The sequence below is a fragment of the Gadus macrocephalus genome, chromosome 15 (assembly GCF_031168955.1).
Source record: "Gadus macrocephalus chromosome 15, ASM3116895v1".
NCBI classification, from domain to species: Eukaryota; Metazoa; Chordata; class Actinopteri; order Gadiformes; family Gadidae; genus Gadus; species Gadus macrocephalus.
The window spans coordinates 5,364,133-5,390,430 of NC_082396.1; the positions used below are offsets into that span (position 1 = coordinate 5,364,133).

Below are 26,298 nucleotides of genomic sequence, written 5' to 3' on the forward strand. Positions count from 1 at the left end.
CTCTATCCTCAGGCACGGCTGCATTAGGTGTCTTTGTTCTGCTAATCCAAACCCTTTTCAGTAAAAAAGGGTGCATCCTCGAAGCAACAGCTTAGGCTGAGAGGAGCCTATTGACGACTAAATAACCCACAAGCACTGTTCAAATCCAAGCGTCAATCTTAATGACACGTCACATGTTTACAGCCATCGGGAACTCTGGCTCCCAGGCACAATCTGGAGCCACTAATCCTGCAGCCTATCAGGTGGCAGTTCACTTTGCCATGAAGATCCAATGGATTAAACCACCCCCTGTCTCCTGAAGTGGCCGTCGTTAAAGCCATATTTCTCCGGCTTTCTTCACTGGAAACCTTTCAACGAAACCCGTTCTCCAGCGACGTCAATGATCACATTGAAGCGCCCCATCAGATCAGTCTTGGGTCAACCCCCGGTTGACTGACTTCATTTGCCCCGAAGTGGCAGCTGGTGTCAGGGACACATTAGCTCAGCGTCTGGCCTGTCAACACGTCAGCAGCCTCTCACACCGCGAGAAACCTGAGCCAGCCGAAGCGAGGGAGGCCCTCATCGAGTACGCCTCAAGAAACGTCTATTTCCTCCAACCTGCAGGCAAAGAAACCCCCGTTCCCTCGGACCCCCGTACCTTTTAGTCCGTAGGCTGAGAGCATAGGCTAAACATGGTGGTCTTCAGCGCTAAGGTGCACACGATTTCACAGGTTTTAGTAAACGATGAGTTATTCATGATGTATCTCACAAGTAAGGGTAATGCGTCAGTTGGTAACGGAGTCATGCTGATTACTATTCGTTTTTTAAATAATTTCTCGAGTGTACCAAACCAGGCCTAATTGCATGCATGGAGGGTCGTTTTTAGTCATTGAAAAGGAAAAAAGAGGATTTATTAAAGTACCCCTCCAAATTAAAAGCCCTTTTCAGGCCCTCATAATCAACTGATCAAAGCAAAAGGAGCACTAGGGGAGAGTTGAGCCACTGTCTCAATTATGACCCAGAATAAAACATGCAGGGCTAGAGGAGCATTGTTGGCGGGGGGGGGCAGGACTGGCCGGGGAATTAGGAAGACAATCTTTGCGGCTGAATACCACACGGCCATGCAGGAATCAAACTGCTCTTTGTCGGGGATTCATTAGGTCTAAATAATGGCTTTCTAAATGTCATCATTCCGTCTCTTCGTTCTGTCCGTCTCGGGAATTGATTGGTCCGGGTTCTCATCAGAGCGGAACGCATTGTGGTGAACAGGCCTCCCGTTGTCTCCGGCCCCTAGTGTATGCGCAGCTTCTGAAGTAGTTATGATAATGGGACTAGCGTGATGTCCATCAGCGTGTTCGCTCAACGTCTCGACGCCAGAGAGGAGAGCATTGTGAAGTCCAGTCCTACCGATTGGTTGCAGGGGAACAGTGAAACAACCTGTGGCCCAATAGTAACACAACCCGCCATAAGCTCAAAATCAACGCTCCGCCTGAATATATATACATACTCGTACATGGGGCACTTCAGTGGCTCACCGGGAAGAGCACGTACCATTAAGGCACAGTCCTGATCGCAGCGATCCGGGTTCGATTCCTGCCCGTGGTGCTTTGCTTCATACACCAAAGCTGCCAATTTTTTAAATTCAAACAAAGGCTAAATAGCCCTCTCAGTGGGCACTGCTGTCCCTGAGGTGCGTAAGAACTAGTTACGACCTTGTTCCGTCCTTGGCAGCCATCTGACACCACCCAAAGAGAGGATCTGTTTCTACTTACACCAAGTGAAGATGTCCTCTAAAATGTACCGAGCCACGCTCATTTCCAAGGCCTAGCCCCTGTAATAACATTGATTTACAATTTAATATATCGCACGGTCAATTCCCATCGCCATTATGCACATTAAACACGCTCAGAGAGCAGTTTTTCTGGGAAAACAACGGACCAAAAAGAAAATGGGCGAAAAAACAACAGGTTATTTTATAGCTGAATAAAAATGTTATACTGTGTTTAATATATTGGTAAAATAACATTCTAACGATGTTATACTGTGTTGCCGCGTAACAACATTACACAGAGTAAATTCTGACAACAGAGAGATTGGTTTTAGTGGAGGGGCACAACACAGTTATTATCTGCAATAACTGAATTTATGGCTCGCTATACGCGGGCAACATTAAAACTGGCAGCCATTCCGCTCGACAATGACTCGCTACGCTTGGGCGGTGGTGTGCTTGTAATCCTGATGGTGTACGATGGAGGAGGAAGTCATGTTCACACAGGAGGAAACAATGCGCACCGCTTTTAAAAGGAATTAAACAATTGGGGACAAACAAAACACGACTGAATTAAGCACAACAAAAACCCTTTGCTGCTGTGAGCTCAATATTTATTTTAAGAGCCGGGTGAGGTTAGCCCCGTTTAGAAGTTTTACAGAGGAAAATTGTTTTCGTATCTCTGTTCTAAATAAAGACTAAAACACACTATAATAATAATTGAAAATTATACAATGAATTAAATATATTTAAAATGGATGAATTACGATATTAAACTAAATAATTACGTATTGGATGTATAGCTCGTAACAAGTAGCCTCTGACTATTATAGACGAAATGAAATGACTTGGAAACAAGGTCAAAGAACCATAGCAAGTATGGTGGGTAACGCGGGGCTACTACGAATCCATTCATTGACACGTGTTTGTTTGACTTAGAAAACACACCTCACTTAACTCGACACCACACCGTAAGCTAATGCTCAGATGAGCTAACTCCCCATTAGCCTCGGTTAGAGTGAACCTAGCATGTCAGCAGCAGCAGATCCTGCTGCGTCAAGTAGGGTGGTCATCCATTGCACCCTGGGGAGCTCGCTGGACGTTATCGCAAAGCTTTTAGCTGTGCCCCCCCCCCCCCCCCCACACCGGCCAGCTCTGTATGTCAGGAGTGGACAATCTGTTCACGTTCTGCCTTCCCCCCCGCGGTTCAGATTACATCACAGGCCTGCGGAGAGAAAGCCGTGCGATGAAACCTGAGCGAGGCCAACCCCCCAGGGACGTAAGGAAGCAAAGGCACCTCTGGGGCCCTCGCTGGTCCACGGCTCCTCCCCGAACCAAGAGACAGGCGCTCTTATTCATGCTTAACGGTCATTCACGGTTCAACAGCTTTATAGATTGGGGGCTGTTTAATTTGCATCATGCACCCCCTCCACGTGAGTGCACTTGATGTGTAAGGGGATCAGCATGGCCAACGAGGGGAGTGATATGATTTGGCTATCCGTAAACTTCCCGCAATGTCCCATTCTGTCCGTCTTCATGCAGATCCTTAGTGACATGTGAGTCCCCTTAAGGTTTTGGTATGCTAAATACTCTCACAGCTCACTGTGTGATTATGAGCTAGCATGGGCTGCTGCGAGACTGTTGATGTTTTTGTATAAATACATACTACTATGATACTAGCTATTACTGACTAACTATTCATAAATCAAAATATAAAGTGGGTATATTATGCTGCAGAGAAATGTGATGAAAAAAGTGTTTAATATCTTCCCTACATTGGCAAAGAATTTGTAGAGAAGTTGCATAGTTCATACTCAATTTAGCCTAGTAGGCTATACATGTTTTATAAATGTATACTAAATAGAATTCAGAGTGCAGATAGAAGATCTTGCAAGTCACATTTCCTGCCTCAGAGAGCCATATACGTGTGTGGGTGTATCAAGGCTAGATCAATTATGTACACACACTCAACTGATATAATCGGCCACAAAGCGGGCCACAGTGGTGCGCAGACGAACAGAGCAGCTCCTTGTGGGAGTGAAGGAGTGAAGCTGGAAACGCAGTTCAGAGTTCCTCTATACTCGGTCTGGCAGACCCAAAAAAAAACCTGCTTGCTTCACTTTCCCCGGCTTCAAAACTGGGTTAGGGCAGAATGTTCTGTCCTGTGTTGTTTCCCCAGACTACCTGCAGCCAGACACACATCCAGCCATGTGAGGCCGGGCTAGACAATCACATCATCCCTAATCTTGCACTCGATTAAATGAGTCACCTGGCAGAGGGTTGCATCAGCTATGGTCAAGACCCTAAAAAACCCACTCTGGGGTTTTCATACCGCTTTATGCTAATGACGCTAGGTAGCATCTGCAAAGGGACGACCTAAGCCCCAGTGTGTGCGTGCCAACGTTGGTCTGATGTGATGAGCCAAAAGCCCCACCACAGGAGAGTGGTAATCCTCAATGGACTCCGTGAATCAGGCTTCACCTCACAGGCAGAGGATACCTCAGATGGCCCCGGCCAAACCAACAAGTACCCACTGAAAACACTCTGGCACGACCGCAAGTACGAGCCAGGCCACATCGGCGCAAAGCATTAGCCAATCAGAATGGAGGAGGAAGACGTTTTATGAGTGACACCGTTTATATCAACCTAGATTAATTCATTCAACAGGGACGCAATTGCAATGTGTGGGAAAGTGTAATACTTTTGATATGTGCTCTTTTTCCAGTAAAAAAAACAAAAGCACCAGAATGATAAATAAGGCTTAAGGCTCATTGCTATAAACCCATTGGATTATTTTAAATGTCCTACACCGCTTTGGCCACGCTGGTAAACGACTCAATCATCCAAAACCCGTTGGATTATTTGAGTTAATATGCGAGAACACATGACACTCACGGACTCCAGGAGTTGGCTTGGTTTGTGCCAGGCCCTGACTATGTGGATGTTTACACCCTTTCTCCCTGTTTAAGTGGAGCTTTGTGTTAGCAAATATCCAGGAGGTGTGACTCTGGTATGGATTAATGCCCCAATCTGATCGTCCTACCCCTAAGATACTCCTTAAAGGACGCTGGCCACGTGCTCCACCTTTACCCCCTGATCCTGTAGATGTTTGTGGAGAAGTGGGTGGAGGATGCAATGCTAATTCTCTACTCTACCACAAACAGCCACTGGTGTCTTAAGTTATTTCCAACTGCCAATGTGAAAATAGCTTCAAATCCCCCCAAAAAACGTCTTACGTTTCAAACTTTTCGGATATGAAAGGTTAACCTAGGATCATTTTCATAGCTGTAGATTGCATGATAATGGCTTAATAATACATCACACACGCAAAAGCGAAGTAATTATTTCTGTTCTGACAGTTTCCTTTGAAAATCTCCTAGAGCAGCAGAAATCCACTGGTATTGCTACTCACTTAAAAATGTAACTGAACTCAGAAGTTCTCTCAAACTGAAGTCTAAATGAACTGAACGAGGGGGGGAGGGGGGGGCTCTAAAGAGACAACAGAGCAGTGTGTTTCTGCAGATAAAGTTAATCTTGTTAGTCAACCCAAACAGCGTTGAAATCGAATTAAGCAGCACAACATCTCCAGTGTCTTACCTCCAGCCTCTGGACCATTTCCCTGATGTCCTCTCCGCAGTTGTCGTGCGCCGACAGCATGACGCACTCGCCCCGCTCGTAGAAGATCTTAATGCTCATGACGCCTGAGGTCCAGCCGATCACATCGCGGCAGGAGCAGTTAAAGACCACGTTTTTCGAGTCCTCCTCGATGAGCACGATGAACTCGTTGGAGATGCCCAGCAGGCAGTCCACGTCGGCCGACTGACCGAAGTCCCGGGCACGAACGCTCCACGTTATGGCTCCCACGCTGAACAGGTGCGCGTCCTTCCTGGGCTTGGCCTTCTCCTTCTTCTTGGCCCCCAGGGTGATGAAGCTGAACTTGACGGCCGAGTCGATGGTGGCCGTGCTGACGAAGTTCTCGGCCAGGTCCTTCAGGTACTCCTGCCTGGTGCGTGTGGCCATCGCTCGGAACTTCTCCGACTTGTGCGCCGCGTTCTCTCCGTTGATGACCTTGGCCAGTAGGAAGTCCCTGAACACGGCCGACTTGGGGAAGGTGACGCTCTTCGGGATGGGCGGTCCGAAGGGGGGCACGTCTCTCGACCTGGAGACGGCCACACTGGAGAGAGGAGAAGGGGGAGAGGAAGCAGAAGGAGAGTTGTGACCAGAGGTGCTTCTGTTCCGACCGCAAAACAGAGATTAAGGTAACAAGCGAGCTAAGAGACGGATTGAACTATTCATTTTATTGGATTGTGTAACTGGTGGCTATTGGAAGGGTTTTTAACTCGTAAGGCTTCCGGGGGGGGAATAGATTAGAGCTAGGCGAGGCAGACAGAGCGGAGCCTCAAAACGGAGCCTCATATCTTTTCCGGAGCCTTCTTGACTTCAAATAAACACTTCACTAGTGAGTCATCACTGGTAATTTGAAGGTGTCAAAGCAGTAAAAATACATCAAGAGACACTTTGGACACGCCCCGTCTAATATGAAAGTCATGAAAGTCACCATTAACTGTATTTTAGGAGATTTATGCGTTTCACCGATTTTCTCCTCAAATGGGTCTCATTCATACCCTTTTGTACAAGGTTTGTGTGAGGGTTGCGAAGAAATTGTGCTCAACTCAGTCTAGAAGGTTGAAAGGTATTTGTATCAAAGCCAGCGAAATAGGTGTGTCATCTGGATCTCCAAATCTCCATTCCACCTCCGATTTGTATGATGATTAATTTTGTGTACTCTCTTGCCCTTAATCAAACTTTGGCCTTCTCACCGACATGCTATGGAGGCGTGCGCTGTGGTTCAACTCACCTGTAGCAGACGTTATCAGTGCAGGGGTTGTGGACTTTGACGATAACAAACACGTGCTGGAAATGCGAGCGGATGTTCTTGGGCGTGAAGGGGAGAGCTCCAGGCTCCTGGAACACGATGGTGACGATGTCGTTGCCAATGTGCCGCTTCCGCAACAACTGGGAGGTTTGGAGAGCAGGGGGAGGAATCAAAGACATGCCATGGTTAGAGCACCGGGGGAGAGTAAGATGTACACACACTCAATGTTTCGTTCAGAACATTGCGTGCTGGGCTGCCTGGAGGCTGTGCGAGGACACCGGGACAAGACGACTGGAGCTAAATTATTGTCTAGTTGTGCTTGTTTTTTTTATTGTGTCTCTGTAGCCGAGGGTTTTAACCGTGTCTCTGTATCCCAGGGTTTTAACAGTGTCTCTGTATCCGAAGGGTTTTAACAGTGTCTCTGTATCCCAGGGTTTTAACAGTGTCTAACGCACACACACAGGGTTTTAACACACACACACACAGGGTTTAACAGTGTCTCTGTATCCAAGGGTTTTAACAGTGTCTTTGTATCCGAGGGTTTTTAACAGTGTCTCTGTATCCGAGGGTTTTAACAGTGTCTTTGTATCCGAGGGTTTTAACTGTGTCTCTGTATCCGAGGGTTTTAACAGTTTCTCTGTATCCAAGGGTTTTAACAGTGCCTCTGTAGCCGAGGGTTTTAACAATGTCTCTGTAGCCGAGGGTTTTTAACAGTGTCTCTGTAGCCAAGGGTTCTAACAGTGTCTCCGTATCCGAGGGTTTTTAACAGTGTCTCTGTATCCGAGGGTTTGCACTGTGCTCTCTCCACATGCTCTCCACAGGCTGATCCGAAGGCTGCAGTGTGACGCCGCAGACGCAGCCGTGTGACGCCGCAGACGCAACTTCCGGGTAGCCGGCTTGGTTTGGTTTGTTTGGTTTGGTTAGCAGGACGCTTAGCGTCGACCTGCTATCTCGGTTTGTATCTATTTTTCGGTAGTTATATCTGTGACCTGTTCTGCATACTCTGTACTGTATTCGCTGTTTCCTCGCCGGAGCTCCGTCTGCATCAACCACGGTAAGCATGGATTGGGATTGTTCTTGCTCTGCCTTTCTCATGGATAAGATAGCTCTGTTAGAGAGACGTATCTCTCAGTTAGAGGATGAAAGGGTAGCGAGAGTAGAGAAAACAGTTATTCCAGAAAGTATAGAGAAGAGACCCGCCAGGCGGACTCGTGGAGCTAACGCTATCGTTAGCAGTGACTCCGTCAAGGCAATCCTGTCGGCAGAACCACTTGCGAGGCAGGTTGCGGTCAGTACCCTGCCTCGCAAGTCTTTTTCGGGGGTAGAAACGCTAGTCATAGGTGACTCTGTTACACGTAAAGTTAGGCTACACTCGCCAGCGACAGTTATTTGCCTACCCGGGGCCAGGGCTCCCGACATTGAAGCTAAACTTAGGGTGCTAACATGCGGTGAGACCTCATACGGAGTTAGATTAGATGCACCAAACACCGACATTAGCTTCGACAACATTGTAGTTCATGTTGGCACCAACGATGCTAGGACAAGACAAACTGAGGTCACAAAAAGCAACATAGCTAGGCTTTGTGACTTCGCCAGAAAGATGTGTCGGCATCGATTAATTCTCTCTGGCCCTCTACCCGATAAGGGTAATGATGAGCGTTATAGTAGACTATTGTCTCTAAATCGCTGGCTGGCCCTATATAGCTCAGAGCAGGGCTTTGGTTTCATAGATAACTGGCCCTCCCTGTGGGGTCGCCCTGGTGTGCTCATGAGAGACGGCCTACACCCTACTGGGTTAGGTGCCTCAATTATGTCAAAAAACATAGATAGATGTCTTAGTCACGCGTGACTCATCCACTCACAGCACGCTGGGCTGCAGGAGTTTAGTAAACCTGCTAGCAACATGATAGTCTACGTTGCAGAGTCTAGAACAGAGTCTAGAATAGCAGATGGGTTAGGGGAACCAGGATCTATTGCACCAATTGTTTCAGAGCTGAGTGTTAACCGGACTCCCTCTGTAACTAACGCTGTACCTATATGTACGGTGGGCCAAAACTGCATGTCAAACCGCATGTCAAATCGCATGTCAAATTGCATGGTAAATCGCATGACGCATGACGCATCGCATGAAATTAACGCTGTACCTATATGTACAGTCGTGCAAAATCGCATGTTAACTCGCATGACAGAGCTGAGTGTTAACCACACTCCCTCAGAAATTAACGCTGTACCTAGTACAGGCGTGCAAAATCGCATGGCAAATCGCATGATAAACCGCATGTCAAATCAAATACTAACAACTAACCGGACTCCCCCTGAAATTAACACTGTACCTATATGTACGGTGGCGCGGCCCCGCTCTGTCCCGAGGTGTAAAACCCGCAGGCGAGCGCCGCGACCAGTAAGTCCAACTCTGGCGATGCCACTGATCGCCTCAGAGCTGAGTGTTAACCAGACTCCCTCTGAAAATAACCCTGTACCTATATGTACGGTGGTGCGGCCTCGCGCTGTCTCGAGGTGTAAAACCCGCAGACGAGGGCCGCAACCAGTATGTCGAAACCGCGGTATCCCCTTGACCGCTTCAGAGCTGAGTGTTAACCAGACTCCCCCTGAAAATAATAAAAGGGAAGTACTCAGAATAGGGTTCATGAACATAAGGTCGCTTTCATCGAAGGCGCTCTTGGTCCATGATTTAATTATTGATAAAAAGATCGACATACTGGGGCTTTCTGAAACCTGGTTAAAACCAGATGAGTTTCTAGCCTTAAACGAAGCTACTCCACCCCATTACGTTAGCACCCAAGTATCTAGAGAAGTTAAGAAAGGTGGTGGAGTAGCCCTGATATCTAATTCTAAGCTTAATTTAAAGCCGAAGAATAGATATATTTTCAGATCCTTTGAGGTGCTAGCGCTCTGCACCTCAGCTCCTCGAGAAGCAAAACGAGTTCCAGACTCTTTTGTTTTAGCTGTAGTATACCGCCCTCCAGGACCGTATTCAGTTTTTCTGGATGAGTTTTCTGACTTTGCAGCTGATTTGGCTACATATTCAGACAATATTTTGCTTATTGGGGATTTCAACATTCACGTGAATAACCCGTCTGATGCCCTCGCAAGGGCTTTTCTGTCCATTACAGATACGCTTGGCTTCAAACAGCTCGTCCAGCAACCAACCCACATCGGTGGAAACACGTTGGATCTCGTTCTGACCCGCGGTGTTGACATTTCGCAGCTAGTGGTCTCTTCCTACACCTCAGCTTTATCAGACCACTTTTTGCTCACTTTCCAGGTGGTGGTATCCTGCCCCTGCGACAATCAGCAAGCTACTTTCAGCTGTCGCCGCATCACACCTGCAACCATTACAGCCATGGAAGATAAGTTATCTGGTTCACTTGCACCTCTCTGTAACTATAGTGGTTCTGTGGAGTGCCTTACTGATGACCTCAACATTGCCTTGTCTGTTGCCATTGATTCAGTTGCTCCGTACGTAACTAAAAAACGAACAGTGAAAAAACCAGCTCCTTGGTTTAATGCAGATACTCGCATTTTGAAGCGTAATTGCAGGATCCTTGAACGCAAATGGCGCTCGACTAAACTTGAGGTCTTTCATCTTGCATGGCATAATAGTCTGGTCACCTATAAGGGTGCGCTGACTATCGCCAGGAATGCCTACTTTTCTAGTATCATTAATTTGAATAGAAATAATCCTAAATTTCTTTTTGACACGGTGAGGAGTCTCACTCAGAAACAGAATCAGACCGTAGGCTCCTCGATCTCGGCAGGTGAATTCATGGATTTCTTTGAGAATAAGATTCAATCAATTAGAGAGGAAATTGATGCTTACCGGGCGGCTAATCCTGCACATCCTGTGGGGCAGGATGGGGTTCTGCCAAGTAGGATGGTGAACTCTGACGCAACTCTTTTGGAGTTTAAGGCGATTTCCTTGGTGGAACTTGAAAGGGTGATAAAGGCCTCAAAGCCAACAACTTGTATGTTGGATCCGCTCCCTTCTAGGGTTCTTAAGGAACTTTTTCCAACGGTGGGGCCTGTTATCCTCTTGCTTATGAATCTTTCTTTTTCAACAGGAATTGTTCCTTCCAATTTCAAGGCTGCGGTGTTAAAACCGCTACTCAAAAAGCCTGGCCTAGATCCTGAATTAGTCAGGAACTATCGGCCTATATCGAATCTGCCCTTCTTGTCTAAGGTACAGGAAAGGATTGTAGCAAAGCAAATTGTTGATTATTTGACGAGGAATAATCTCTTCGAACCTTTCCAGTCGGGGTTCAGGAATTTCCACTCAACTGAAACTGCTATTACAAGAGTTGTAAATGACATCCTTCTTGCTTTGGATAAAAACACAAGCACAATGCTTGTGATGTTGGATCTGAGCGCTGCGTTTGATACGATTGACCATGGCACTCTTCTTCACCGTCTTGAACACTATGTTGGTTTCGGGGGTACGGCTCTTGGTTGGCTTGAATCGTACCTCACAGATAGAACCCAATTTGTGCTTCATGAGGGTGCAGAATCAAAGCATTATAAATTGCGCTTTGGCGTACCACAAGGGTCGGTTCTTGGTCCATTGCTTTTTGCAATTTATATGCTTCCCCTCGGTGACGTTATCCGTGGCTTCGGAATTAGTTTCCATTGCTATGCGGATGACACCCAGCTCTACATTCCTGTAGATTCCGGGGATTCTGCCCAGATTCAAAAGGTTGAGTCCTGTTTGGCTGCTGTGAAGGGCTGGATGTCACAAAACTTCCTACAGCTTAATACTGGGAAGACAGAGCTTATGATTATCGGCTCGAAGCGGGACCGGGAAAAGTTTGAGGATGTCTCTCTGTGGTTGGATGGCTTCGCCATCCCACAGAGTGCATCCGTCAGAAATCTTGGTGTCTTGTTTGACCCTCAACTATGCTTTGATCAGCATATAAGAAGTATAACTAGAATTGCCTTTTTCCATTTGAGAAACATTGCAAGAATCAGATCAATGTTATCTGTAGCGGATGCAGAGACACTGATTCATGCGTTTGTCTCGTCAAGACTGGACTATTGCAATGCACTGTTCTCGGGATTACCGAACTCTACTATAAAGAGTCTACAGCTGGTACACAATGCGGCAGCTAGATTGCTGACCAGAACGAGAAAGTTTGATCATATTACACCTATTCTCGCCTCTTTACATTGGCTACCAATAACTTTCAGATCAGACTTTAAGGTGCTATTGCTAACCTATAAAGCCTTGCATGGACTATCTCCATTGTACCTGAAGGACCTGATTATTCCTTATAGTCCTTCTCGGTCTCTCCGGTCTTCGGGAGCCGGCCTTCTTTCATTGCCGAAGGTTAAAAAGAAATCGGCTGGACAGAGAGCATTTGCCTATCGAGCCCCCTTTTTATGGAATAGGCTGCCATCAGCGATCAGGGAAGCTGACTCTGTGGAGCTATTCAAAGGGAAGCTCAAAACGCACCTCTACAATCTTGCATTTGGAGTGTGAAAACAACAGATGCGTAGTGAAGACTACTCTGTTTGCTTGTGCTTTTCTTATTACATTATACATTCCCACTATGTACTTTTCCGTTCTAATTCACTATTCTGTCAGTTGTAGCGTGCTGCGGGTGCTGGACTGGATGCCTGGACTCTCCTCATGGATAACCGGCCAGAACCCCATCACCATTTTAATATGATGTACATGTATTTACCTGTATGCCATCTGTGGCACCCAGTGCACTCCTGACCATCCCTGGAAGAAGGGATCCCCTACACTGCGTTTCTTCTCAAGATTTCTTCCTTGCTGATTCAAGGGAGTTTTTTCTTGCCCGTGTGGGGGCATGGGTAAAGGGGGGTGTCACAAATATTTGGCCTGTTAAGCCCTTTGAGACTGTAATGGTGATTAAGGGCTATACAAATAAAATTGAATTGAATTGAATTAAACAAATGAAGACAAAGATATGCACAGACAAAAAATATTTCAGGGGAGATTTCCAGGTATCAAGCAATAATAAACCATTGAAGTGTAGAAAGTAGAAAGAACGTGATATGGAGCGTTCATGAAAATACCACGGTGAATAAAAAGCTTTCCGACACTGCAGCCGGAGACAATAAAATACATTTCATTAAATGCTACTCAGACAAAGAGTAAGGGAAGCATACTCAAAAAAATCGAGAAACCTCACCAAAAAATGAAGGCACATTGACATGCTTTGCCAAATGTCAAATTCCATACTCTAATTAAAAAAGTCACGGATAAAGTATGGTCTCCCCGCGGCACATCATTTGACCCCGAGAGCTGTTGCTAAGGAGCAGGGCTCAGGCAGCTAACGAAGGGAGTCAGTGGATGGAGAAGGCAGCAGTGGACCGGGAAGGCCAAAGCGATGCAAAGGGTGAGCCAGAGGTTGAGGGTGCAGAGAACCACTCGCCCGGGGGATTTTACGGAAAACCAAACAGGCAATTTAACAACAAAGTAGGGTTAAAGAAGAGGGGCTAATCCTAACACTGCCAATCAGTGCCCTCGGTGGTGGATCCTGACCCGTTATAAAACCAAAACACATTCGACCAACTGCTTAAAGGTATTCGGTAGAAACATCCTGTGATATTGAGTTGATACACCAGAGTTTTCTTTTCGGATCGGTACTTTATTATCCATCCGACTTGGAAGTAAAGCGCTCCATCTCCATGGCGGCATCAGATCACTAAGACGATGAACTCCCGTAATCTGGGATTTACTGGCCTTCACTTACCAGCCCGCCACTGGATCCAATTAATCCCCCTGGTTTGACGAGACAGACACAGAGCCCTGTCTAATACCGAGAACAAGAGCCAACTCCTGGGGATGCGCTGATTAAAAGGCGACTACAGGGGGGGGGGGGGGGGGGGGGGGGGGCAGGGGAGGGGGGGGAGGGAGGGCGCCGTTGCCATGGCAATGCTCTCGGTTATGTCTGATAGGTCATTACCGGTACGAGATGAGTCTCCTGGGGGGGAGAGTGGCAGGGGACCGGGAGACATCCTAAAAGGAAGCGGCTTACTGCCGCACCTAGTGCGACGTGTGTGGGTGTGGGGGGGTGTGGTGGTGGTGGCGGGGGTGGTGGTGATGGTGATGGTGTGTGGTGGGGGTGATGGTGGTGGTGGTGGTGCTGGGGGTGTATGGTGATGGTTTGTGGTGGTGGTGGTGGTGGTGGTGTGTGGTGGGAGAGGTGGTGATGGTGTGTGTTGGTGGTGGTGGTGCTGGTTGTGGTGGTGGTGGTGCTGGTTGTGGTGGTAGGAGTACTGTTGGTTGTGGTGGTGTATGGTTCTGGAGGCGGAGTTTGGTGGTGGTGCAGGCGTGAGTGGCCCTTTGGTTGTAATGGACGGATGTGATGACGCGGCTATTGGCGCGTCCTCACGCGTCCGTATTGAGGCCGCACCGGGCATTTATCTGACGCGCAAGATTAACCCGTAATCAAGTTTCTGCATAGTGTCTGCATATTGTTTGGGGTTTGGTGTATGATGCGATCGTGGGGCGTTTTTGTTTATGGAGTGGTAAAAAGTAGAACTGCTCACCGCCGTGGTCAGCTGTGCGATCCCTGCGGCTTCTAGGAAGCGCGCGCCCGACTGGGGACAGCTATATGGTGCGGGGCGTGTGCGAGTGACGCCGTTGCGTCTCCGCCAAATCAATTATCTTTGTTGGAATATATCATTTGTAAGTAGTGGCGGGTATAGACGCACGAATATTAACTAAGGTGTTGTAGTTTAATTCATTTAAGATACGTTTGTTTTGACCAGTTTTGATGCATATTTTGTTGATTTGATATGTAAACACCCCCGCTGATATTTGAGGGATTGGTATGCACCAATCTCGGGTCAGCCCATATAAGGGAGCCGTGTCAGTCCCGAAGGGGGGGAGCTAGAAGGCAGAAGCTAGGCCATGCTCTCTGTATATGCTCTGAAAATGTAAATAAAAGTAATTTTAAAAAAAAAAGACCGCTCGACATTCTACCCCTTGACAACGGAGGTTCGCCCCACTGACCTGTTGCCGGTTGTTTGGGGTGTAGGGGAGCAGGGTGGAGACGTGGAACATCAGCTCGTAGTCCTTGTAGGTGGTGTAGAGGGAGTGGGTCCCGGTGGAGTCGGCTGGAAGCACAGGGAGGAAACGCGTGTTCGTCACCAGAGAGAGCCATCGGTGTGTAGGAGGGAGGATATACAGCGGTAGGGGGACCAGCCGTTACAGGGAGCCCGCTATGATGTATTATGGCAATGAATAAACACAACAGGAGCGGGCCGAGTGCATCCGCACTGAAATTGGGTGCAGAGGTAATATATAAGAAAGAGGCTATATCTCTGGCATTTCATTTTCAATATGTGTGTGTGTGTGTGTGTGTGTGTGTGTGTGTGTGTGTGTGTGTGTGTGTGTATGCCTGCCTGGCTGTGGGTCTCTTTCTTGTTGTCCTGCTGGGTGTGTGTGTTTGTGTGTAACAATGTTGTTGCCCTGCTGGGTGTGTGTGTGTGAATGCGTCTCCCTCTTTTTATCCAGCAGTTTTTTTTTTCTTGTTGTTCGGCCGAGTGTGTGTGTGTGTGTGTGTGTGTGTGTGTGTGTGTGTGTGTGTGTGTGTGTGTGTGTGTGTGTGTGTGTGTGTGTGTGCTTTGTCTCACTCTTGTTGTCCAACCGTGTGTGCATACGTGTTTGTATGTGTGTGTGTGTGTGTGTGTGTGTGTGTGTGTGTGTGTGTGTGTGTGTGTGTGTGTGTGTGTGTGTGTGTGTGTGTGCGTGTGTCTCACTCTTGTTGTCCAGCTGCGCCCGGTACTTGGAGAACCCTTTGAGGCGGACCCTCTGGCCCAGCAGGTCCAGGAACTCGTCCAGGGCGGGGCCGGGGCCCTCGTTGTTGTACATCTCCTCCTCCGTGCTCTGGCCCGCCTTGCAGTACAGGACCCCCACCTTGTGCTGGAAGCTCAGCTGGAAGCAGGGGGGAGACGGGGGGAGAGGGGGGGGGAGTCGGGGGGGAGGGGGGGGGAGAGTCAGACCACAGGCTACCAATCACACAGCCTCCTTCTACCTGGATGCTCACGCTGCCTTTCCCGCCCCCCCGCAGTGGTTGGGAAAAATGAATTTTGAGTTTTAAAGAAAATTTGTTTTCCACCCCCGATTAACGTCCTGAATGCACACTGACACACACACGCATAAATCTTTACATAGACACACATATGTGCATTGACACACAAACACACATGCACACAGAATACACTCATAAAAACACACACACACACACACACACACGCACGCACGCACGCACGCACGCACGCACGCACGCACGCACGCACACACACACACACACACACACACAGACTGAGTGACCACCCTGCACACACACACAAACTCACACAGATGTGCATTGTCACATGCGCGCAAACACACAGACACACACGCACACACAGATATTTTTAGATCGACACACACACACACACACACACACACACACACACACACACACACACACACACACACACACACACACACACACACACACACACACACACACACACACACACACACACACACACACACACACAGACTGTGACCACCACAGAGTGACCACCCTGTTGGCTGTCGTCTATGTTCCATCCGGCTGTAGCTCTTATGAGGGCTTTCATGCCCGTTTGGGCCGACCGCGCCGCAGCCCCCTTCTGCCGAGGCCAGGCGAGGGAGGGCTGGGAGGAGGGCTCGCCGCTGGGCCGCGCGTTAATCAACCTTAGCTAATAACCGCTGTTGAGGAGCAGCTGCAAAGCCACTGGGGACTGAGTTACAGACGTACGGCTGGGTTCACGCCGGATTAGGGGGGAATACTATATAAGCTCACATCAATGGCAGGCAAATCCTTTCTGGGAAGACTTTGGTAAACAGTCCTTTTGGGTTTGTCCTTGGGTTGCTTCACGTCTTCGTTTGTCTCGTACCGGTTAAAGCGCCGTTCGGGGACAGAGCGGTGTGTGGGGTGAGACGAGTGCAGAGTACGTGATTTAAATAGTTGGACTTGTTCGAGAGTTGAGTCGAGGGCTTCCGCATGTGAAGCGGTTTGCTGTGTTTAGATAATGGCCTGCCCCACCCTGGGGAAAACACAGACTAACAACCCCCTTTCTTGAAAACAGTACAACTTGGCCTGACATTTGGATGGAGCTAAAGCATCTGGGAGACACTCATTTACCATGCACGACGGCGTAACTTTTTTTTTCGTTTGCTGAAATATGGGCACATGAATGTTTTACCACTCGTGGCTACCCGACGCCGGATGAGGAAGACAGTTAAAAAAGCACAGAAAAGAGAAAAGGGATCGTCTCCACACCTGTTGCCCCCGCTTTCCTAACAGCCACCCTGCATCTCGACAAGGCTGCTTCTGTCAGGACGGAACGGCTTTGTCACCGCGGAGACGAAAAGCTCCCCAAACCATAAGCCACTGACTGAAACAAATTGGAATCGCTGGGGCAATCTCTCTGCCTTATCCCCCCCCAACCCCCCAACCCCGCCCCCCGCTCCTTTACAGGTTAACAGTTCCCCGGCCAGCTCCTGACACCGTTGTCATGGTGACGCCCGCCATCAGGCCCAGTGCGCTGTGCTTAGGCTCCTGTGGTGACTAAGTGCCATTAGAACACCGCGCCCTGTCGAAATGGCACCGTTGTGCGGTGATGTCGCTTGGCCCTGCCCAGCGTTACACTGGCTCACTTAACCCCCTCGCTCGGAGTCACCCACTGGCCGATGACCATCAATTACCCCACCGGCCAAGCCGGTAGCTGCTTCCCGGGGTCTGGGAATCATCCGGTTTGACATCGAGTGACATATATGGCAGGAAGGGGAGAGGAGTCATATTTCTGAGATGTGCTTTTGCGCTTCCCTGATTGCTTTTTTGTTTAGCTTGAGTCGGCGTTGGCAGGCCAGGAAATGGACCGGAGATGAGAGGCTGAGGCAATGTTTGCAAACACGCTCCATCCAATATCTAATGCGGATGCTAGGGCTGGCTCTTTAGTCATCAAGTAGACACTTTCTTCCACATAAGTGAATTTAGATACAGGATGGGCGTGCCTGTAGGCTGAGACATGGGGGAATCAAACCCAGTGTCTTTCCCTGGAGGTCGAGTGGATTGGTTGGTAACTGGAAGGTTGCTAGTTCGACCCATATTAATGCATTCCATTTACCATTCATTTACACACTATACTAGCACTGACAGTTCTGAAGTGATGGATGGCCAATAAGATCGGTTCGAGACGCTCATCCTCTCCTCTATACATCCTTATCCGCTAGTGCACTCCGTCTTTCCCTGCTCTTCCTCACCTCACCACTTGGGGCAGCTGAGGCACGCGACACAGATTTTTTTATGACTCACAGAAAGCAAACGACGGAAGCAAACGGGGGAGGAAAGGGAGCTAATGAGGGGAGAGAGAAACGGGGACAGCGGGGGGACCCCTGGAGAGCCGCGAGACAGACCCGCGCATGGAACAGCAGTACCACCGAAACCCCGGGCGCTACTCTGCATCAGCGGGACATCTGTCTGCACCGCGGGCTCCTATACACAATGCCTCACCTCTCCCAGACAGAACTCGGTAGAACCAGAGTGTCTCGCTTAAGGTGAGCGCATTGGGACGATTTATACAGAGCTTTTCTAACCAGTGGCCACTCAAAGCGCTTTACAATATCGCCGTAGCATTCACACATTCATCCACACATTCAGAGACTGTCGGCGGTGTCAACCGCGCAAGGCGACAGCCAGCTCGTCGGGAGCAGTTAGGATTTAGGTTTTCTGCTCAGGGACACCTCGACAGTCAGCTAGGAGGAGGAGCCGGGGATTGCACTAGCAACCGTCCGGTTATCAGCCAACACGCTCCATCTCCTGAGCCACATGCCGCCCATAAAGAGATCCATAAGGCTCTTTTGTGGGGCACGTGAGAACGAGAAAACGTACCTCCCCACGAGGTGTCGGCGGGTTAATCCTGACGTTATGCAGGCGAGGTAGGATAAGTATTTGGCTTAAGGGAGCACTGATTAAGCTCTGTAATATCAATGCTCGTGGGGGGTAGAGACTAATCTCAGGCACCTGCCAAGGGGAACCATTCAGGGCTCCAACATTTCCCCTGTTTGGCTTATCTGATACCGGCAAAAGGAAAATAAATGAACACAGGAAGGCCTGTCTGTCTAACGTCATTGCATTTCATCATCATTTTCGTTGTGTTTTGGCTTACTCTCCTCGGCTTGGAATCGAATAGAGACATTCCTGTTGAAATGGCTTCTTTTTAAAGGAGTTAGGGTTACCGTCCTGATTTGAACTGGTCATCGTCAAGGTTTGATTGGCCGCCCTAATGCAGTTCCCAGTCCATTCACACTCAGAGAGTTGAAGCAATCAAAAAGAGCAGCAGGGCACCAATGTGAGGGGTGACTACAAAAGCCTGTTCTTTTTTGACTGTGTGTGCGTGTGTGAATGCGTGTGTGTGTGTGTGTGTGTGTGTGTGTGCGTATGTGTGTGTGTGTGTGTGTGTCTGTGTGCGTTTGCGTGTGCGTGTGTGTGTGTGTGTGTGTGGGTGCGAGTGCGTGTGTGTGTGCTTGTGTGCGTGTGTGTGTATGTGTGAACGCTGGTTTATGAAAGATGTTGCGATCGCCCACTCAATCTCTCGCCCACCGCAGGAGGCAGGCTCTCCTCCGGGGAGAAACTGAACATTATGGCCGTGCATGCAGGCACGGAGAGGGGGGAGTCTGCCTCACACACACGGAGCACTTCTGAAATGAGCCTTTTCCACCCTAAAATACTGTTCCAGGACACGTCTTCTCTCCCGGCACTTAAATCCTTGCTCCTTCTCCCTGCTCCGAAAAACAAACACATTACAGGGCCGTTGATTGAACTTGGCCAGGCCGTGTGTTATTAAAACATGAGATGATTGAACTCTAGATATTTGTAGCGCTGTGCATTAATGATTCATGCAGAGGCAGAGCAAAAAATAACATCCAAATATAACATCGTACTCTAGTGGCCCTTTGGCCCTAAGAGCTATGCTGAAAAGAACCCAAGTTATTCCCACAATGTTTGGCCGCAGTAAGATGCTTCTGTTTATATCACGCTCTGCAAAGAGACAACCCACGTAGGAAAACCTTCAGACCTCGACCTCCCTTGCTTCTTTTGAGTGTTTGTGTTTGTAGATGTACGGGACAAAAGACCGTTTGTCCGGTCTTTTGTCCCGAACACAAAAAGACACACGGTTGTCTCCATCCCACTTCAACCCAGACATGTCCCTTGCCGGTTAAAAGGATGAGCTCACGCTAACACACACGCCGTTACATCAATAACAAGGCCATTTTCTAATAGCCGAGACTATAGCGATCGCTACTTGGCTTGCTAAAACCCTTTGCTGCGCTCGTGGTTTCATTAGGGGCCTGATTAATGGGCTCGAGATTACATGTTGATGCCTTTTACTTGGTACAAGAACACGGGGACTCGAATCAATAACACCGATTTCAGTCCAACAGACTTAATGAAATATGACATCCATGGCCATCCGAGCGTCCACACAAAGAAAATCCCCCACTCTGAGATGAAATAAGTTGTCTGGCAAGTTTCTGCACGACGTCCGAGCGGGGAGAAAGAAAATCAATGAACCCCCCTGGGAGTCTGAATCCAGATAGATTTTATTCACGTGTAATATCGGCTTCCCCGTGCCCCCGTGCGGAAGACAGGGAACTTTTAAAGTGGTGTTGACAGGCATTCCATGGAGAGCTGGGAAGCCGCGGGATTTGATCCGGCGCTGTGCGTGGTCACGGCACTGATGTGTCGTCCAGGTGAGGCCACGTGACGCTTGTGACACAAATGCCGCCGAGGTGTCAGTGAGCAAAGGCACTAGAATCTCCTAGAGCTGGTCGGACACCATGGCAACCGAGGGCTCCGATAGAGGTGCATGGAATAATGGACCGCGTTTATACAGAGCTTTCTTGACCTCTCACGACATTCGAAGCACTTCAGAATCAGTGATTCACATTCCCCCATTCATACGCACACACGCAAGGCGACAGCCAGGTCGTCTCTAGATTAGTGAGGGTTTGGTGTCTGGCTAAGGGACACCTCAACACCTGGCCAGGCAGTGCCAGGAATTGAAACGGCAACTTTGGAGCACCAATCCAGCTAAGAATGTACCAATGGCAAATCACAGTAAAAAAAATCCCACTTAGAACTTTAAAACCATGCCACCAAGGCAGGCTGTGCAAACGAGTGTCGCCGCGGATAACCATCGTCCCGGTAACCGTCGCCCCAGTAGCCACCCTCCTCCGGTACTCACCCCTTGCTCGTCCAGTTTGAGGAGCTGCTCGGGCACCTTGGGCGAGTTGAGCGCCAGCCTCAGGCAGGGGATGTTGAGCTCGGGGATGACGTACTCCAGCACCTCCTTCAGGGGCAGCCCGCGCGTGGTGCCGTGGCGGGCCGTGGACGGCACCGCATCCTCCAAGATGGCGCCGCGCAGCGTGGTGAGCTGGGGGAACAGAGTCACGGTGTTCAGCCAATCACGTCCATCGGTACGTTTCCATAGGGTACGTGGACGCGCCTCTGCCTAGGATCATTCCCCCTGAAGGTATGAAGCTCTGGGGGGGGGGGGGGGGGGGGGGGGGGGGGAGAAGGGGAAGGGGTTTCGGCTGTACGTGTGCACAGAGGGCAGGACGAGGGCAGACGAAAGGTTAATACGCTTCCGCTGCGCATCTGAATCGAATGCCGCAATCGACGTGAACAGATCCATTACGACCACCCCCCCGGCGGGGCTACATCAAGAACGCGCCCCGCTAAATAATTGAGACGGGCAAAACGCAGGAGCAGATGTTAAGTAGCGTTTTAGCATTTTAGACCATTAGCACGCCAGTAAAAAGTTGATGCAGAGAAGGGTCTGAAACGCCCTATCCGCAACCCCCTTGGCGTGCATTTACACAAATAAACCCCCCATTTTGTACTGCCATCCGCAAAGCCCAAGGGTCATGGAAGAGCTAACAGCCAAAGGCTCTTTGACGGTGACGCACGCGGGTAGAAAACCTTTCTAAACCCGTCTATCTGGGGAAGGGGGGAGGGGGGGAGGGAGGAGCATGCGTGTGGGAGATTAGCAGGAGAAGGTAGAGAAGGAGGCAGAGGTGAGGGTCAACCGTGAGACGCTTCATGCAAGCGGACCTTGTGTACGTTGACTGAGGAGCAGGAGCGTTGCTCGCTGTGTGTGTGTGCTACTTGCATGACCCAGATACGTTGTCCCGTCGAGGGAGCCAAGTGCCTCCGACCGGGAAGGCCATTTGATATCAGTAACAGTTTCCTGCCGGCTGCATCTGTCGCTGAATTATTTAGGAGACCGCCCAACGTCGATCGATGAGAGCTTTTTTTTCTTTTGGGTAATCTGGACGACCGTGGTTGAGGTTTGACTCTGTGTACCTCATTTTGATTGTTTGGTGTGTTTGTGTGTGCGGATGTGTGTGTGTGTGTGTGTGTGTGTGTGTGTGTGTGTGTGTGTGTGTGTGTGTGTGTGTGTGTGTGTGTGTGTGTGTGTGCGTGTGTGTGTGTCTAACAGGGTTTTTCCAAGTACCATGGGATAGACCGCATCAGCAGCTTGCATGACTGGACTTGGCTTCAAACCCCTGACTCTGTGAGTGTCCTCTGGGCGGGTTGGGGAACAAAGAGCATAGCAGCGGTGCGCCCCCCCCCCCCCCCCCCACACTTGTTGTTCCAAGAGCCTTCTCCAACATTGCTGCGCTCTAGTCTTGCATGACCGAGCTTGGGGACCGCAGTCACCCAGTAGTGAGCGGCTAAATGTGACTGCACAACGACGAGGGAATGAGTCCCAGTATTTAAACACTGCCAGGAAGCACCGGAAAACCCTATCAGTTTCAGGGAGATCCAGGCTTCAGCAGAGCTTGGTGTATTTGCTTTTGAGAACTATCTAGCTGATGTTGATATTTTATTTTGTTGTTTTTTTCGACAAAGCGACTTACAACGGTTAATGCACACAGTGACACACCGGCGACGGTGGTGTGAACCATGCAAGGCGACAGCCAGCTCGTCGGGAACAGTTAGGGTTAGGTGTCTTGCTCAGGGACAGATCGACACTCAGTCGAACTAGCAACGTCAACCGACTGTACCTCCTGAGCTAAGCCGACCCCCATGTTGTATGTTTTTTAATATATAAAATTTAAACAACATTATGTATTACCGGTATATGTCTTTTCTTTATGCATTCAGATAGATTCGTTTACATGTTGGATTTTTAATCAAGTCTGCATGAAACACGCTCAAACAAGGTGACTTTTTATTTTCCCCTCCATCCTCGTCACCCGACACATTCTCAACACGGGGGGGGGGAGCGGTGTGAGCAGAGAGTAAGAGTGAGACGCAGGGGAGTGCTCACCTGGCTGGTCCTGAAGGTGACCCGGTAGTTGTACTGCATCCCCTCCTTCTCCTTGCCCTCGTCCAGCTTCTCCCTGCGGATGCTGACGGCCACTGGGCCCAGGTGTTCGTCCACGCCAAAGTAGTTCTGGTGCTCTGCGGAGACGAGACGAGACCCACAGCGAGCAGACACACCATGAGCAACACGCTCCCCAGACAGAATGACCTTGTGCAGGTGATTGTGCAATTAAAATGTAAATATATACAGGCTCGTTTTGCATATCGTGCTTGTTATCTAATAATTGACTGGAGATATTCTGGAATCAAATGCAAAATGGAAAACGTGTCGGTAATGTGAAAATGTGATGATCACTAAGTAGAGATAATCGTTTGGTATTTCATAAGCTCAAGGAATATGATCACATCCCAACAGTGATATTGAAAATGCTCGGTAAGCTCAGTTCCTGAAATTAATTTTACGAAGATCCCGAAACGGAACAAAACATGTCGGACAAGGCTAAATAGGCTCTTTAAAAAGCTATTTTGGTTCTCTAAGGCCCCGCTGGCAAGCTTATATTTCTCTGCTGCTCAGTGTATTAATCTACTCAATAATGCAATAAAGTGACCATGCATTGGGAAGGGCTGTGTCTCTCTGAATAGTGAAATCATAGAGATTCTAGACATAAATCTCCTCCCTCTCGCTTTGTGAGGGAAATACAATCCAAATCGTATGGCTTTTTTTTATTTGACTTAATGACGACGTCAGTTAAGATTATGGATTTATGACTGCATTCACAGTATTAGCAGTAACAAGATGTCACATCAATTTCCGGGCCCAGGAAAATCTAATTTCTCAGTTTGACATTAGTATTGCAGTCATTAATATGTAGTAAGTACAACCCAAACAATGTACTTGGCATGATAATAAATGCATATATTTTACATCCCATCACGAAACATCTCCTAGTAAATATATAAGTGGGGAAATAAATGAAAGAAAGAATGCGTGAACAAAATTATCTTTTAGAAAACGGTCGAAACGTGCAACGACAAACAATATGATAACAGGAGACGAACAGTCAACAGAGACGCTGCCTGCCTCTGTCTGTTTATGTGTATTGTGTCTACGGTCTGTTGACGCTATGCCTTTGGCGTCGAAGCGAGGGAGGGGGAGGGGGGGTGGGAGGGAGGGAATGAGTGAAGGAGGGAGGGAGGGAGGGGGAGGGAGGGAGGGAGGGAGGGAGGGAGGGAGGGAGGGAATGAGTGAAGGAGGGAGGGAGGGAAGGAGATAGAGAGGAAGTAAGGGAGGGAGGTAGTGAGGGAGGGAGGGAGTGAGAGAGGGAGGGAGGGAGGGAGGGAGGGAGGGAGGGAGGGAGGGAGGGAGAGAGAAAAGGAGTTAGAGAGGGAGGGAGGCAGTGAGAGAGGGAAGGAGTGAGGGAGGGAAGGATCGAGTGAGTGAGGGAGGGAGGGAGGGAGGGAGAGAAGGATCGAGGGAGGGAGGAAGGGAAGGAGGGAGGGAAGGATCGAGGGAGGGAGGAAGGGAGGGAGGGAAGGATCGAGGGAGGGAGGGAGGGAAGGAGGGAGGAAGGGAGGGAGGGAGGGAAGGAGTGAGGGAAGGAGGGAGGGAGGGAGGGAAGGATCGAGGGAGGGAGGGAGGGAGGGAGGGAGGGAGGGAGGGAGGGAGGGAAGGAGTGAGAGAGTCAGTGAGTGAGTGAGTGAGTGAGGGAGGGAGGGAGGGAGGGAGGGAGGGAGGGAGGGAGGGAGGGAGGGAGGGGAGTGAGCGAGGGAGGACAGGGGGTCCTTGGATTTGCACACACGCAGCAGATCTTGAGTAAACAGGCCCTGATCCACAGGACCAGGGATCCATCCATCAAACAAAGGCATACCTCCTAGGGCAGCCTCAAAGGGACCTCCATTTCCAAAACACCTCCGACATGTCCTCAGGAGAGTGGCTGAGTGCCGCCGCAGAGGAACTGGCCTGTTCACACACCGGTCGGAGTTACCATGAAATCGACGTGCGGGTGATGAATAATAGATGTTCTCCGACCAGAAGAAATCTGAGCAAAACTACGTACGGGCCGCAAGACTTGTCAGGCGACGCAGGTCTGTAGAGAAGCACTCTGTGAGACAAAGGGACACGGGAATCTGAGGACCACCGTGACACCATAACACCTGCGGGGCTGCGAGGCAGATGGCAGATCGTGGGAGGAATGCCTGTGGCCAACGCATTCTTTCACTTTCACACACCTGTTGGCCTTAGGGACTGAATGGATGGCTTTAGTGTTTAATTGAGTGTCATATCGGGTGGCATGATATCGACAGCTCTGTTACATGTTTGCGGTCACCGGCTAAAGTCTGATAAAGACATTTATAGGATTTGGCCTTGTGTTTAGATTAGATTTTCTGTCTCCACTTTCAAGACTATTTTTTTTACATAATTACATAATCAAATCTATATTTTAAATACATTGACCTATATATTGGCCGAGTAATAAATACATTGAGGTCCTGCTATATGTGTGTGTGTATGTGTGTGTGTGTGTGTGTGTGTGTGTGTGTGTGTGTGTGTGTGTGTGTGTGTGTGTGTGTGTGTGTGTGCGTGTGTGTGTGTTTGCAGGAGGTTTAACTAGATAACTAAGCATTCATGATGACAGGGTAGGATAAGAGTTCAGCCAAACAATGGGATCAATGTTAGCATGGACAATAAAAGCCTGCCATTAAGTGATGAGTTACTGTCCGTTGTGTGTGTGTGTGTGTGTGTGTGTGTGTGTGTGTGTGTGTGTGTGTGTGTGTGTGTGTGTGTGTGTTTTATGGGTGTGTCTGTGTTTGTTTGTCGATGACAGGCCGCCTCTTCAATAAAACACATTGAAGCGACCAGTATAGAGGAAAAGGGCACTGCTGCACATTTCCATAAGAGAACCCCTCCTTCTCAGAGTTTACATCAGTGCAAGTCGTTTCAATTATAAATTGACCTGCATTGCTGAAGACGAAGTGATTAAATATGTGATGGGGGAAACCAAAGACAACGGCAGAGGCTGTTTTAGTAGCCGAAAGCTTTTCTTAGAGTGTCAAGTGGAAAATCAAGCCTAGCTTCCGTGGGATGTAAATAGGGCTGTAAATAATTTGCCCGATGCACTGAGCTCACCAACGCATCCTAATACAAGCTGAGCTGCGCTGTAATTGGCTCATTCTCCATGACCGGAGCCATTAAGACACAAGTGGCTTCCTGCTCAGTCACACGGCAGTATGTTTAAATGTGTGGCAGTGTGCTCAGGAAGTTCAGGCATCCCATCCCATAATGTGAAAGGTGAAACAGCTGCTTTGGTCTTGGT

At 49.0% G+C, this 26,298-nt stretch overlaps 1 protein-coding gene across 3 annotated transcripts in view; it reads right to left on the reverse strand.

Moving 5' to 3' along the window:
• LOC132473433 (signal-induced proliferation-associated 1-like protein 2) overlaps positions 1-26,298 on the reverse strand; it is a 77,929-nt gene that overhangs the window by 21,954 nt on the left and 29,677 nt on the right. For all 3 annotated transcript variants that reach the window (XM_060073564.1, XM_060073565.1, XM_060073567.1), the window contains exons 3-8: positions 22,989-23,122; positions 20,898-21,086; positions 15,375-15,549; positions 14,626-14,729; positions 6,606-6,763; positions 5,345-5,921 (exon numbers count right to left, since the gene is read on the reverse strand). In XM_060073564.1, the coding sequence (XP_059929547.1) occupies positions 5,345-5,921; positions 6,606-6,763; positions 14,626-14,729; positions 15,375-15,549; positions 20,898-21,086; positions 22,989-23,122 (1,337 nt within the window). The remainder of the gene's footprint in view (positions 1-5,344; positions 5,922-6,605; positions 6,764-14,625; positions 14,730-15,374; positions 15,550-20,897; positions 21,087-22,988; positions 23,123-26,298) is intronic.